Consider the following 16,096-nt stretch of genomic DNA (forward strand, 5'->3'; position numbering starts at 1 on the left):
TGTAGTCATTGGCACTGGCTCCCTCTCTCCATAGAACCTGTAGGCGATGATGTGATTAACTGAGGAGGGAGCCCAATATATAAAGGATAAAACAATGCCGAAATAGGAGTAGGTTGGAGCTCTAATACTATATCAGAAGTGGATGTAGCAATGGAAGTATAAACAGATGGTGTAATAAATTGCTAAACATAATGATAAAAGAGAAAAACACAAAAGAATAGTGCAAAGAAAAAAACTCAGAACGCTCGAGAAATGGAATCCATATACCAAACACGAGAATGACGCATACAATAGTGAGTCACTGGCTCATAGGCATTGACATTGGCTTCCTCTCTCCATAGAACTTGTAGGTGATGATGTGATTGATCGAGGAGGGAGCTTGGTATCTAAAGGATAAAGTAATGCCAAAATAGGAGCAAGTCAGCCAACATTTAATGTTGGTCGACCAATATAAAATGCTCCAAATAATCGTCATAAATGCCACAATAAAATGGCTAATGTGCCTAGTCATACTCCGCATAACTTAGATTCACACGAGTTGTCTAGACTCCTAACAACCTTAACCTTGTTTCCCTATATCTATAGGCTTTTAGGCCTAAGGAAACAATACCATAGTCATGTTCAGCCATAAAATTGAAGGACTCGATTAACATGAAATGATCTTGTATTTAGTCTTAATTTAACTTCGTAAAGGCAGTCCCAAAAAGATTTATTTATGAAGAAGGCATTTATTTTTGACAGTATGACGAATACCAAAATTCCCCTACATAACGACATGTTGTAAGCATCCATTCTATCCTTGCTCTCTCATTTTTACATCCAAACTAAGCTAAAGCTTTGCATCGCATTCCCTTATCATCCAAAGTATCCATGCTTGCTACCAGTGTTGTTGCCAACCTATTGGAGATTCTACTCAATTATCTATTGGTTTTGCCCTTGCTGCTACTATTATTGCTAGCTGATAGGTATTGTTGCCCTCCTCTCAAGAGGGCCTTAACCTACTCTGTTTTGGTTCTTAAATGACCCTTTGTATCACCTACAATTGTCATTATAGTTTTTTCTCTTCATGTGTCAGCCGATAGTGTTGAGGTTGCCACCTAGTCTAAAGACATCACATATCTTGATCACTTATCTATCTTGATCCTATGTAATGCTAGATATGTGCTCATGTTGGCATACCAGTAGCAAGTATCACTCTATGTAGCCAACTCTTTTCCCTTATTTGTTGGCCAGTAGTGTCGACGTCGCTACCTAGTCCAAAGACATCACATATCTTGATTGCTTATTTTTCTTGATCATTTATAACACTAGATATGTGCCCATGTTGGCATATCAGTAGCAAGTATCACTTTATGTAGCCAACTATGTGGAGCATATAATATAAATGCTAGATGTGGATACCTGTGGTGTGAGAGATCCCACTATTTATGAAGGAGGATCATTGCTTGAAAGAGAGCCTTTGTGACCGTGAATGCTACACCTAGCTTTTGCTTTGATAATCTCACAACAAGGAATTGATGGCTTGATGTGAGTCATTTGGGCTACTTCATCACCAATGGTCTCTTTATATGCTGCAGTCATTGTAATATGCTCTTTCCTCCATTATGTGCACAATTTTCTGCATTTTGAAACCCTAATTTGTGATAGAAATCAAGGTTTTTTGTCACGAGGATGTGAAAATTTGATACTTTGCTTATGTTTAATTTACATTGGATTAAAGGATTAATCAAATGTGCAATTAAAAGATGCACATGTGTTGCACATGTGAGGTGCAAGCTACTTTTTCACAGTTGAAGGCCGAAGGACCCTGTGAAAAAGATGGGTGTCAAGGGCAAAAGTTGTAACAAGTTACACTTGTTAGATTCTAGGTGAATTTTGGTGTCAGTTTGCCCCTACGACCATTAATTGGCCATTAAGTGTTAGTGGTGACACTAGGGACTAGGCATTAATTAATGGATTAATGCTTGTCCAAGGGTGAATCAATGCATGGGACCACTTTGAGTTGCAAATGGCCTAGCCAATTAATTTTTGGATGAGCAAGGTCAATTTTTTGGGCATGGATTAAGGGCTGATTAAAATTAATTAAATGATTGGAAATTGTTGAAAATGGAGTAAGAAAGCTGCCACTTGGCAAAACTTTCCCATGCAAGTGGAGGAAAGGTTAAATAGGGCTGAAGGGAGAGGGAAATCTTGTTTTTATTTTTTTGGAGCTGTTGGAAAGATGTGTTGGACTGTTGCTGCCAGCTTTTGGGGCCCATTCCTAGCCATTGGAGACCATTTTGGTGATGGAAATTGCATATTCTTGAGCTTGGGAAGCTGGCAATTGTTGCTGATGCACTTTCTCTTGAAGATCACAGTCTTTGATACTCCTATTGTTGTTGGTGCATCCGTTTGGGGCTGGTACAGCAAGGCAGCAGTTGATTTTCATCAGTTCTTCGCGACAGATCTCAAAATTTTCTATCTTTACAGCATTCTCTCATCTCCTTCAGTCTATGCTCAGCCATTCTCAGCAATTCTCAGTCATATGGAGGAGATTTCAGCCATTTTTGGTGGGCTGATCTGTAATTTCTGCAGTAAACCCTAATTTAGAGCAGAAACTAGGGTTTAGCAGTCACCTTGGGGTCTGTGCCAGAGATTGACGGCTCAAGGGACTGAAATCAGCAGCTGATAATTGAGGATTATCAAGGGATTTCACGAGCCAGCCCATTCCGAATCGATTTGGGGCAGGATTTGGCCAGCCAAGGGTCAAATTGGAGAAGAAGTCCTGGGTGAATCAAGGGGCAAATGACCCAAAAGGCTTTCTGGTCATTTATGACAGCAAGAGCAATTGGTTAGCAGGAGATTGAAGAATCTTAAGTTGTACTCCTTCCAATTGAATGAAAGCTAAAGAAATACCGCAAGGGGCACTTGTTTTGGGGCCAATAGGGAGTCTACTGTCCAAGAATGTTATCGTAAAGTGTGTAATTCATTTTATGTGCATTTATTTATTGCTGTAATTAACTCTTAAATCAGGTTATCACCACCCATTCCAATAAGGAAGGCTGGTTTCATGGTTCCATTGCCGGGATACATCAAATCTCTTGATTTGGTGGGCCCGAGGCACCTGATTGCAAGCCAAAGCTTTGTGCTCAGCTGAGAAATTACAGCAAGATGTCTTCATACAATGGGATGCAATCAAGCAGTAATGATGCCTCTCATGATGCACATTCACATGGGGAAGGAGGAAATGCAATGCCTGATCTTGGACAAGGCACGAATCATGGACAACATGCTGAAAATGTGGCTGAAGGCCAAGATGTTGGACCCTCAATGCAGAAAGAGGATGATGATCAACAAGGGGAAATGGAATTCGATGTTGTATTCAAGAATCGAATGAGGGCATCGGCCAATATCTTTGCTGAATTGGGAAAAGATGCTCAGTTTACTCAGTTTTTGAACACTCCTATGGAGGACAACAAGGGCAAGAAGAGAAAATCCTCTTCTAGAACTTCGGGACAATCAGATGCACCAAAGAACAAGCCAAAGCCTTCTCAAGATGCTCCTAAAGATGATCATGGTCAAAAGCAGTTGGTGCCAGTTGGGCTAGAAATGCATATGCAAGTTCATGATATAAATGCTAATCCTATGGTTTTTGGACAGCAAGGTTTGCATGAGAATTTAGGGCAGCCAGCTTACTTTGGTGGTAGCACAAGTTATCATGCTATGGTGGGTGAGCGATCGAATGTGGGAATGTATGACACACCTCCCCATAATTTTCAGCAACCAATGCATGGCTTGCATAACCCAATGCACTCGGTTATGGCTCATGGAATGCATAATCTGATATATGGCGGCATCGGTATGATGCCTGGTGTGCAAAATCACGCATATGGGCAAGCATCGGTACCTCGTCATGCTTTTGGGGCTCAAGGAATAAGTGCTGGTCATGCAAATGCTTTGTTTAATGCCTTAGGGAGAGTAAAAAGAGAGCAACTGATCGCCATGGATGTGTTTTGTATTTTCCAAAGGGTGATTATATATTGTTGCATTTTGGGAAGGCAAGGTTGACAAGATGAAAGGGCAAAAGGGAATGTATCGGAAGTTCAGAATGAGGAACTATGGGCCTTTCCAAGTGTTAGAGAGGATCAGCAATGTGGTATATTGGTTGAAATTGCCTCTACACTAGCGGATACACTATGCCTTTCATGTGAGCTTGTTGAGGTATTTTTATGGTGATGTGCCTAAGGATGTATTTGCTGAAATTCAGTCCAATGTAGAGGAGCTGAATAAGATATTGGTATCTAAGCAGATTTTGGCATATAAAGAGAAAAGGTCAAAGGTAAAGCTTCCATAAGCTATTGGGTGAAGTTTCACAATTGTTCACCAATGGATGATAAATGGATGGAAGAGGATGACTTGGCAGAACATCCTCAGTTGTTGTAGCTTTAGCTTGATGCCTTTCAGTTAGAGCCGACTTTGGATCGGGCTCTTTCAGGTTCAGCAGGGCAAGGGTCTAGAGTACCACCTGATACTCAAGGGGGAGGTAGCACTTCCACTCCTCTAGGAATGGACTGCTCCCGTGTATAGTGCATCTCGGATGCATTCAGCATGCATCCAAGGTATTGTGGTGGCAGTATGTCTGCCATGAGGTCACTATTCAGTGTACTAGTCACTGTGGTATGTATGCAGATGGGTATGGTTTTCACTGCAGCTCTGAAATTATACATTTGCATTAGGTTACGATGATGAGAGACTGATTACCGAGTGCTGGTTTTCAGTGTATGATCATTAGTTTCAGTGGTACTCAGCTGGTTCTATGGACAGTAGCATGTGTATTGAATGCCATTGATAATTCAGCCATGGTTTCGGCTCGGACTATGCTTTACTATGGTTCTGTAGTCAGCACTGTTGAGAAACAAGAGTTTGGGATGCATTCGATGAGTTTTTGGCAATAGTTCTGGACTATTGTTTAGCTTTATGCTATGTTTATGCTGGCTGGAAATTTTCAGCAAATGGTGGGTATATGAGATAGTTAGCCAACAGTGGCCAATGTTGTGTTTACTATGATGCCTTGTGGAAATTCCAGTGTAGTATTGTTTACTTTGACACATTACAGCGCAATCGAGGATAATTGTAAGGATTTCAAGGGGGTGGTCTATCACGAGGACGTGAAAATTTGATGCTTTGCTTATGTTTAATTTACATTCGATTAAAGGATTAAAAGATGCACGTGTTGCACATGTGGGGTGCAAGCTACTTTTTCACAGTTGAAGGCCGAAGGACCTTGTGAAAAAGATGGATGTCAAGGGTAAAAGTTGTAACAAGTTATACTTGTTAGATTCTAGGTGAATTTTGGTGGCAGTTTGCCTCTACGACCATTAATTGGCCATTAAGTGTTAGTGGTGACACTAGGGACTAGGCATTAATTAATGGATTAATTCTTGTCCAAGGGTGAATCAATGCACGGGACCACTTTGGGTTGCAAATGGCCTAGCCAATTAATTTTTGGATGGGCAAGGTCAATTTTTTGGGCATGGATTAAGGGCTGATTAAAATTAATTAAATGATTGGAAATTGTTGAAAATGGATTAAGAAAGCTGCCACTTGGCAAAACTTTCCCATGCAAGTGGGGGAAAGGTTAAATTGGACTGAAGGGAGAGGGAAATCTCGTTTTTATTTTTTTGGAGCTGTTGGAAAGATGTGTTGGATTGTTGCTGCCAGCTTTTGGGGCCAATTCCCAGCCATTGGAGACCATTTTGGTGATGGAGATTGCATATTCTTGACCTTGGGAAACTGGCAATTGTTGCTGATACACTTTCTCTTGAAGATCACAGTCTTTGATGCTCCTATTGTTGTTGGTGCATCCGTTTGGGGCTGGTACAGTAAGGCAGCAGTTGACTTTCATCAATTCTTCGTGACAGATCTCAAAATTTTCTATCTTTACAGCATTCTCTCATCTCCTTCAGCCTATGCTCAGCCATTCTCAGCAATTCTCAGTCATATGGAGGAGATTTCAGCCATTTTTGGTGGGCTGATCTGTAATTTCTGCAGTAAACCCTAATTTAGAGTAGAAACTAGGGTTTAGCAGTCACCTTGGGATCCGTGCCAGAGATTGAAGGCTCAAGGGACTAAAATCAGCAGCTGATAATTGAGGATTATCAAGGGATTTCACGAGCCAGCCCATTCCGAATCGATTTGGGGCAGGATTTGGCCAGCCAAGGGTCAAATTGGAGAAGAAGTCCTGGGTGAATCAAGGGGCAAATGACCCAAAAGGCTTGTTGGTCATTTATGACAGCAAGAGCAATTGGTTAGCAGGAGGAGATTGAAGAATCTCAAGTTGTACTTCTTCCAATTGAATGAAAGCTAAAGAAATACCGCAAGGGGCGCCTGTTTTGGGGCCAATAGGGAGTCTACTGTCCAAGAATGTTATGGTAAAGCGTGTAATTCATTTTATGTGCATTTATTTATTGCTGTAATTAACTCTTAAATCAGGTTATCACCACCCATTCCAAGAAGGAAGATTGGTTTCATTTTCACAGGCAGTGTTACTAGAATGAGAAAATGAACTTAGTGATTTAATTAGATTTCATGAAGACTTTGAATTAAAATGAACTTTAATTCTAGTACTCCTAGCTTTTAGCATGGTGACCATTGCACTAGTAGTGAAGGATTTGACATTGGGGCATGCGGTGGATAAGTATGTGGGCAGGTGGTACATAGCCAAGGCAAAATGAACAAGGTGCAATGTGAAACTTTCATTAAATTGAAAGTTTGCACCTTAGAATTATGTTACATTGAAAGTTTCCCTTAGTAAGCAACTCACTTAGGGCACTTAAGTTATTAAGTAGCCCCTAAGCTAAAGTTTTGCCTAGTGAGCAATTCACTTATGATTAATGATAGCCATTAATTAGCCCTTAATAAAAAACGTGATATGATTAAGGAGTAGCTGATTACTCATTTGGAAAGCTTACCTTGGCTATTTGGGGCTTCTTCTCTCTCATTTGGAAAACCTCAAGTTTGGAGTCAGTGATTCTTTTATTTCTTTTTGTAGAAAATTGCAAATTTCAGCCATGGAATGAGCTTACAGCATAGATGGAGTGTGCATAACAACCAATTTTTTTCCTTTTGGCATGGAATTCTATTGGGCAATCTCGTAACTACATATACAGCAAGGTATGCTACTATTTTTGAGCTAAATATTCTATGGACTAAGATCCTTTCTTCTTTTTTTTCAAGATCTCAAGCCTACTGTACTTTCTGGGCAGTTTTGTCTCAAAGAAAGCGACATTCTCATGGTTTTATTGCGAGAAATCGCTTGTTTGTGAGAGGAATGACATAGGACTGCATGGGGACTATGCAGGAGAGTAATCTCAGCAAATCTCCATGAAATTGGGTCCAAATGCTTGTTGTCATTCTTAGGGTTTGGTAGGTTGAAGAGTTCATTCGTAGTGAACACTCTACAGCTGGTTGGAGGCTAGTATTGAAGGTGTCAAGGCCATTGTGCACCCGTGGATTGGTTATGTTGCGAGAAATCACTGAAATACAGCCATTTGTAACCTATTTTGAGCATATTTCAGTAATCTAAAGAAATACCAAAAGGGGTGCCAACCTTTGGGGCTAACAAGTGTGAATGTGTGGTGCAGGAACACTCCAGCTCGAGTTGTGTGTGGAGTTTTCTTGCTGAATTTACTGTTAAGCTGAATTAAGTGTTTGCTAAAATGTGGTTTACTGCCCTTTGGGCTTCCAAAAGCCAGTTTCAGCCACCTCTAGATCCATGCTCTAGATCCATGCCCAATTACTAAGGATCTAGAACTTGGAGAAGCAGTTCAAGGCAAGATATTTTCAGCTGAACCAAGGGGCAGCCCATTCTCTAATTATTGTGGCACGCATGCAAGAGATTGTGATCCAATTTGTGCTCGGATTGTAGTACTATCAAGGGGCAAATGGTGCGCAAGCAGTGCTGGTCACAACTGCCCATTGTATTGTATTGAATTCGAAGAGGGATCAGCCTATATCTCCTTGTACTTCAAATTAGAGCATTACAGTCAAAGAAATACCACAAGGGGCATTAGTCCTTGGGGCCAATTGGGTGTTTGATTGTCCAAGATTAAGTTGTAAAGCGTATATTTCCAGGTTTGTGTACTTAATGCTTGATGTAATTTGAGTTATATTAGATTTACTCCACCCTTGCCAAGAAGGAAGGCCATTGTCATTCCAGGTGCTTGGGAAGCCTTCCACACACACACACGCACACACAGAGATATATATATATATATATATATATAGCGAGAGAGAGAGAGAGAGAGAGAGAGAGAGAGAGAGAGATTCTTTTCTTTTGTTGTGTGTAGTCCCATTTGAGGAAGATGACAAAGATCCTAGCATATGGTTTCTTGATCACAACTATCATGAATCAATGTTTGATATGTTCAAGAGGATCAATGGTAAAAGCTTTCTATTTTTATTTCTATCTACAACTTTTTCTTTGTTGCCTTTCTGATAAAAGCTAAACAAGTTTTATGTGAAATTATGCAGCTAAGGAACATGTTGTTGGCTGGTACAGTACTGGGCCAAAACTGCGGGAAAATGATTTGAATATACACGAGCTATTCAGAGAGTGAGGATTCATCTCTTTTTTGACCTGCGCCATATTTTCATGCTGGAATACTTAGGAGAAACATGGATGATTGGATGCAACATGAACTCCTCATATGTTATCTTGTGGGAATTGTTTTCTGCTGTGCATGCTTTCTGATTTTGTATCTCTAGGATGTAGTTATTTGACATCCACTATCAGACTATGAATGACAATCACATATTTCAAAAGATTAACATACAAAACCAATAGTTTAGTCCATCTGCTTGCTTGTAATACATGTTTAAATGCTGAAATTTACCTGCATGCAGCCGTGGGTTTACAAGCATTTTTAATAAACATAGAGGATAAATCATGAATCTACAATCAGATGACTGAATTCCATGATGGTACTATCTATCTGGATTATGGGCAAAAAGCTGTATTTTATTGAAACATAAGTAAAACGGCCAGCTAGATGCATAAGCTGGCACAATAACAATGGTCAAGGTTGAGGGAGTCAGTGAGCAGGGTGATACATAACAGTATGGAATGTCTGAACTCTAAGCCAGTAACGGTGTGTTGATGATGGTCGTGACCATCATTTTTTATTTTCCAAAAACGACATTGAGGGCCGATGTTTGAAACTATCAGCCGATGAAGCTGCCCATGTTCACTGTGGTGATTGCACAAGATGTGGGACAACTGAGCCTCTGAGTCTGTTTTATATGACTCCTTAACGATCATAGCTTTAAGCTGTGCTAACCCTGACTGACCTACTGACTAATGGTTTGCAGGCACCCAACCCATCTTGGATGTCCCAAGGATGTGACAAACCTTGCGTACTCCTTGGTAACGTTGAGTTTACCCAAATTTTTAGTCAATTTTCCGTGTGCTTATCATCTTAATGGATGGACCAATGCCTCTATCTCGAGGAACTACATTTGCAACAGGTGTGGATGCAGCATATCATTTTGGATAGGTGTCCGGTCATCATCCTTTTCCATGCTTGTAATAAGTGTACATTTGAAACAAATTGGCTTTTTTAGCCCGGCATTGTACAACGGCAGTGATCAAGTGGGAAAAGATTTCAAGGGCATCCAAGAACAAGTTAGAAAACCTAAAAAGTTATGGTGAAAATCGCCAGTCAGTCTCTCTCATTTTGGTTCCTCTCAATACCTTTAAACGACAATAGATTAGGATGGATAGAAAAGCAAAAGTGAAGATGGACTTTGATTTCCACAATAGGTGTAATGGAATATCTCTAATCCTTTTGACAAATTGATTGAAAAACAAGATAGACCTAGTGAGGTAAGGCCGATAGATATATCATGATACTGATGGAAATTATGAGATAACAGATATATGGGAAGTGACTCCAATGAAGAAGACTTATACTACTTAGCTGGTGCTACATCCAGCTCTAGTCATCAATGTTCTGCATTACTAGGAGCAAGGGCCTACTAGTATGCTTATTCAATAAAGTGGAGGATGACACTCTAGTTATATGTCAGAGTGAATTTTTGCAACCTTCTCACACTTACAGAGATAAGGGCTACATGTAATCTTTCTCGTGTGTGAGTGGTTGCACAGTATATCATAAATTGGCAGTACGTGATGTACACAAGACGCTTTTTTGAGGATGCTTTGACCATGGAAGTGGGGAAAATGCTTATCCCTGCATTGTTATATCACCTTTCTTCGTTTTAAGGAGCATTGGTGTATATTTGATGTTTGCACTTACAGTGAGCTAGCTTTTAAAAAATCATGAAGATAGCTTTTCTCTATTCATGTAATATGGCAGAATCATCCTAATGTGAATTAAAATTTGTATGACATTCCAAGTTCTATTCATTTTCCTTATAACCAGTTTCTTGCCGTTTTTAAAATCTTATACAGAACTGTTTTGTATGTATGATCTCTCGTTTCCAAAACTTTTGGCTACAGTATTTGTACATATATGTGGATGCATGTATTCATGCATGCATATGCTTGCATGTATGTGTGTGCATTTTATGTATGGACCATTATTTGTTATTTTCAATCATGCCATTAAATTTGTTTCAGAACTCTCGTTGATATAGAGTATAATTAGACATCATTTCTGAAAGTTTGTGCTGATATGCATTTCTTTAATTCTTTGTAAACATACTTAAGGAGATGGGTATTAATGCCACACACATTTATGGAGATGTGTACTGAGTTTTTGGGTTGTTGCAGTTATGTACCAAACCCTGTGCTTGTGATTATCGATGTACAACCAAAAGAACTGGGAATACCAACCAAGGCCTACTATGCTATTGAGGAAGTCAAAGAGGTATGAAGCCTGTCAAAATCGACTATCTTGGGTTTCTTAACCATGCAAAGTTTGACATAGTGAAACTAACATGAATCTTCTTTCTTTTATACTTACATAGAGCATTGGTGTAACATTATTGGTTCTTAGTTTAACAACATGTTTGACTTCCGATGTATAAGTTTGCCACTACTAGTACAACTCTACTGGTAGTTTCAAGTTGGAGAACGTTTTGTCTTTATGTATGGAAATGCACATTGATAAGCAAGGCACTTTTAAAAAAAGGTTGACTTTAAATCATGCTTTTAAAGAATATAATAAAGTCACTATTTTTCCTAGCATAGGGAGGTTATTTACCAGGGTGTAGCACACTTATCTACCTTTCCAACAATACATTTCACATGAAATATACATGAGGACAACATGATCATATGTTGCAAGTCCCACTTTAAATGGCTATATATTCTTAAATTCTGTCATACTAGGGTGCACAATGTTTTGCAATAAGATGTAAGATCAAAGTGCAAACAGACACTAGAATTTCGAGGAGTTGCTGTTTCTAATCACAATGTTTCTATCTCAGACGGTTGTATTGTTGTTATAAAGCTATCATGGTGATATTTATCTTCCGATCTAGCTGCGGTTTTCTTGTGAGTGCTCTATTGGTAGATGCATGTGGTTAAAATGTGCAGTAATTGCTTCATGGTGCTTGCAAATGATTGAAATGTTCAATGATTGTTGATGATGGCAAGTGGTAACCATGATCAAGCATTGAAAGGTGGAGGTTTGATACCTTCAGCTGTAGACCCTTGTCAAGCTTGGCTAGAAGGACCTATTAATCAGCGAAGCAGTTACTGCAATGAACATGGGCTGAAATGTCCACATGATTGCCCCTTGCATAATGCTCGGAGTAGTAATACATTTTCTGTAAAACAATAACAAAAAGATGGAGAAAGATAGCCGGCCCACTGTGAAGCAAAGCTAGTTCATTTGGAGTTGAGCTATTGAGATGTTTTGTCTCATGTAAAAATCAGCTCAATTTTCTTGTTGGATGGCCAAAATTGAGTATTTGTTACATGCACAAAGTACCATAGAGATCTGACGGAGAAGACTACGACACATGGTATCCTTCATAATGTGGGTGACATGACATTCATGAAATCATTTGTTCGTTGCAATTCAATTTTCAGACTTTGGTTATTTATAAGTGGTGTAATTGTGTAAATCTTTCCAAGTTCCAAAGTGCTGAAAGTTTCCCCAAGCTATACTTGTCTATTGGACTTATTAGACATTATCATATTGGGCTTACATGGCCTTTAACTTATGTGGATAGTGTTACTAGCAGCTATGACATGTGGTCTACAAATTTAAGGAACACAATCAACTGATTGACGTCTATGCATTTCTAAGGGACTGCTGATTCATTTCTCTTACTGTTTTCTGAAATCAAGTTGTTGGAAGTCGTGAGGAATAAGGCTTCAATTTTAAGAAGCAGATGAGAGCATGTTGTAGGGCACTATTTGATTTGTAGAAAGGTTGGTTGGAGTTGCTATGGGGCAAGGGAAACATGTTATGGAGGTTTAAAGATGCGTAACTGATGTATGTATTTTCTTTTCACTGGGTAGATAATGAAACACCAACCTATGATTCAAGTTGGAAGAGGACTCACATGACAACTCTCCCATGATGACACTTGCTGAAAATGCTGGTACGAAGAGGATCTTGACACTGATCAGTTTTATGACTCACCGGACGGGTTCCCTTTTGACCCTGGTAGCTGCCCCATAGATGGTATGCTTGGGAATGACCTTTTGCACCCCACACTTACCACTATATCAGCTTGCTCGATCCCCATGGATGCATGGACCGGCTCTAGGAGCCCGAATACCCTACGGATACATGGTAACATTGATGGCAAGAATGTATACATTCTTATAGATAGTGGCAACACACACAGTTTTGTGAATATATCGACTCTTGCCCGTTTGACATGTGTTCCTACTGAACTACAGCAACCTTTTAGGGTTTAAGTGGCCAATGGAAGTGAGGAAATAAGCTCCCATGTATGCACACAAGTGTCTCTTACGCTGGCCTAGAATTATACAGCAAAGGTGGACTTAATTACCCTTGATATGGGCCCCGTGGATGTTGTTTTAGGTTATGATTGGCTGCAGCAGTTGGGAAAATCTCTATGGACTTCTCTCAGTTGTATATGAAGCTTGTAATGCATGGCCAGCTTGTACATTTGGAGGGCATCAAAGAAATTGCAGATTTTCAGCTTATAACAGCAAGACAAGTCAAAAAGGAATTCAAAAAACGCTCATAGATCTTTGTCTTCCATTTGCATAAGGATAATGATGACCAGCACACCTTGGGGAAGCAAAATGCAGCACTAAAAGCACTTTTGGCTGAATATGAGAACCTATTTCAGCCCCCCACCACTCTTCCACCTCAGAGATCGGTGGATCACTTGATTAACTTGGAGCCCCATGCCAAGCCCATCAATAAACCTCCATATTGGCTCTTTAAATGTGAGCGAGAGGAAGTAGCTAAGCAAGTCAAGGAGCTCATTGAAATGGGATTCATAGAGCCTAGCTCTTCCCCTTATGCCTCCCCGGTTCTATTGGTTCAGAAAAAGGACGGATCCTTCCGGTTGTGCATTGACTACCGTGATCTCAATAAGATCACCGTAAAAAATTGGATACCCCATCCCTCGAATCGATGACTTGCTTGATGAGCTCAAGGGAGCACGCTACTTCACCAAGATTGATTTGCGATCCGGCTACCACCAATCAGAATGAGAGTGGGTGATGAAGTTAAAACAGCCTTTCGGACTGATCGTGGCTTGTACCATTTCCTTGTCATGCCGTTTGGGCTCACTAATGCGCTTGTCACGTTTCAGAGCCTAATGAACAAAATATTGCAGCCATGGCTTTTCCAGTTTGTGTTGGTATTCTTTGATGATATACTCATTTACATTAAGTCACTACATGAGCATTTGAAGCATGTCAGACAAATTTTTGATATACTAAGAGAGCACCAAGCAAGTGTGTCCATGCAAACAGAGGTTGAGTACTTGGGACACATTGTTAGTGAAAAAGGCATCCAAGCTGACCCTAAGCAAGTGCAGTGTGTTCGAGATTGGCCCACACCTACTACCACTACCTCCTTGTGTGGTTTTCTTGGCCTCTCCTCTTTTTATCGGAGATTTATTCGCCATTATGCCATTATTGCAGCACCTTTAATTGACAGGCTGAAAAAAGAGGCCTTCTTATGGGATGATTTGGTTGATCGCAATTTTCAGCAGCTGAAGGAATTGCTCACTTCAGCCCCTATCCTCGTATGCCCCGACTTTTCAAAGGATTTTACCATCCAGTGCGATGCTAGTGGACGGGGTATTGGTGCAGTCTTGCTGCAAGAACACGGTGTAATAGCATTTGAGAGCCGGAAATTGGATGATAAAGAGAGAGAGTTGCATGTCTATGATTAGGAGATGTTGGCAGTCATTCATGCTATTAAAAAGTGGCACCACTACTTGTATAACAGTAAATTTAAAGTGAAAAGTGACCATCGTGTGCTCAAATACTTCTTGACTCAGCCCAACCTCACTCCCAAACAATGTAGATGGGTAGCTATCATGCAGAACTATGACTTCGAGATTACCCACACCCATGGCAAGGACGATGTAGTGGCTGATGCACTGTCTCGGATGTGGGCATGCAAGGTCTGTTAGAGATCATTGCCTGGTTGGACTGCACAGTCCAGTCGGCTGCATTTATTGCAGCCGACCTGCATATTTTATGCGCCCAGATCCTGGCTATTTATAGCTGAGTTTTCAGCAGTCTGCCCGCATACTTCTGCTCGCAGATTACAGGCTGGTGGCTCGTGCGGATTCCGTCTCTGTTCGCAGATTTTTGACAGGAGACAGTGCAGACTGCAGCGGACTTCGAGGTGAACAGCAGGTTGCATCGTCAAGGTGGAGACACGCAGTTCAGCGCACTGCGCCCGTGTACATATCTGTATATCTTTGTATACAGCACACTTTATACAGCAGATCTTCATCTTCCATTGTCTCTTTCTCTCTCTTCTCTCTGCATTCTCTCTCTCTCAGTCCTACGCTTCCGCACCGCTGCACTTTGACATGGTATCTGAGCACTGTTGAAGGACTGACTGAGTGCAAAACCAACCTGAAGAGGAGTTTCTATCGCGACACAAGGCTGCTTTTTCAGCGTTTGAGGGCAGGCAGGAGGGCTGCGCCTCGGAACAAGGCTGAAGCGAGCGTGGGCGCGCGGGAAAGGAGTCCAAGTGGTGGATTTGCTGCTGTTTACTGCTGTTTGATGAGGAGGAAGTTTGAGTTTTCAGCTTTCAAGTGCAGGTTTTGCTTTTTCATTGCCTCCGGCGGGTGAAGAAGTTTTGGGACGCAGAAGAGCCCTAGCAGGCTGCGTTTTCACAGTCAGAGGGGGCTGCTTTTGCGTTTGTCAAGGCATTACAGGTGAAGATGTCTACAGAGATTGACTTGGAGTTCGAGACGATTATGGACCGGAAGGTGCCTGTCTTACCGGCTCTTCCCGCAGATTAGAAGCTGGATGGCGACAACCACCGCATTTGGCGTGTGATGATGTTGGCCATCCTTGAGTCCTACGATTTGGCGGAGCTTGTACAGGAGGAGATCGACCGGCCCTCGATTAGAGATGAGTCCAAACTCTCTTCCGATGCTCGTGCGGAGTTGGCCAAGGCACAGTCTCACTGGGACAAATTGAATGCCATGATTCGTTCCTTTCTTTTTCTGTCTTGTACTATAGCCGTGATAGCTCACATCGAGCACTTGACGGTGGCTCGGGAGATATGGCTGGAGCTTGATCAGATGTATAACCGGATGACCCTTATGAAGCGGGTTTCTTTGAAGGTTCAGATGCGGATCTTGTCCATGAACAAGTCTTCTTCGTTGCGGGAGCACATCAACAAGCTTAGACAGCTTCAGATGCAGGTTTAGAATGCGGGGAAGCCGATTTCCTCCGAAGACATGGCGATCACACTCTTGTCCCAGTTGCTGCCACGATTTGGTGCTTTCTACTCTGCCCTTATTGCTTCGGGGCGAGAGTTGGTTCCTATGGTCTTGGACCAAGAGGAACAACTGAAGGGAAAGAATGCTTCCAAGTCGGAGGCACTGACAGGTCAAGCCTCTTAGAAGAAGGGGAAGAACCAAAAGAAGAAGAAGGGGGATAAGAAGTCAAAGAAGGATAAGGACA

At 41.2% G+C, this 16,096-nt stretch overlaps 1 protein-coding gene across 1 annotated transcript in view; it reads left to right on the forward strand.

Annotated features, from left to right (window-relative positions):
- LOC148028256 (26S proteasome non-ATPase regulatory subunit 7 homolog A-like) overlaps positions 1 to 16,096 on the forward strand; it is a 63,042-nt gene that overhangs the window by 6,436 nt on the left and 40,510 nt on the right. The window contains exons 2-4 of the mRNA XM_087690042.1: positions 8,328 to 8,420; positions 8,512 to 8,593; positions 10,772 to 10,868. Coding sequence (XP_087546168.1) covers positions 8,328 to 8,420; positions 8,512 to 8,593; positions 10,772 to 10,868 — 272 coding nt within the window. The remainder of the gene's footprint in view (positions 1 to 8,327; positions 8,421 to 8,511; positions 8,594 to 10,771; positions 10,869 to 16,096) is intronic.

Source organism: Lygodium microphyllum, chromosome 12 (assembly GCF_053477565.2).
Source record: "Lygodium microphyllum isolate KBCC chromosome 12, Lygodium_microphyllum_v1.1.10, whole genome shotgun sequence".
Lineage (NCBI taxonomy): Eukaryota > Viridiplantae > Streptophyta > Polypodiopsida > Schizaeales > Lygodiaceae > Lygodium > Lygodium microphyllum.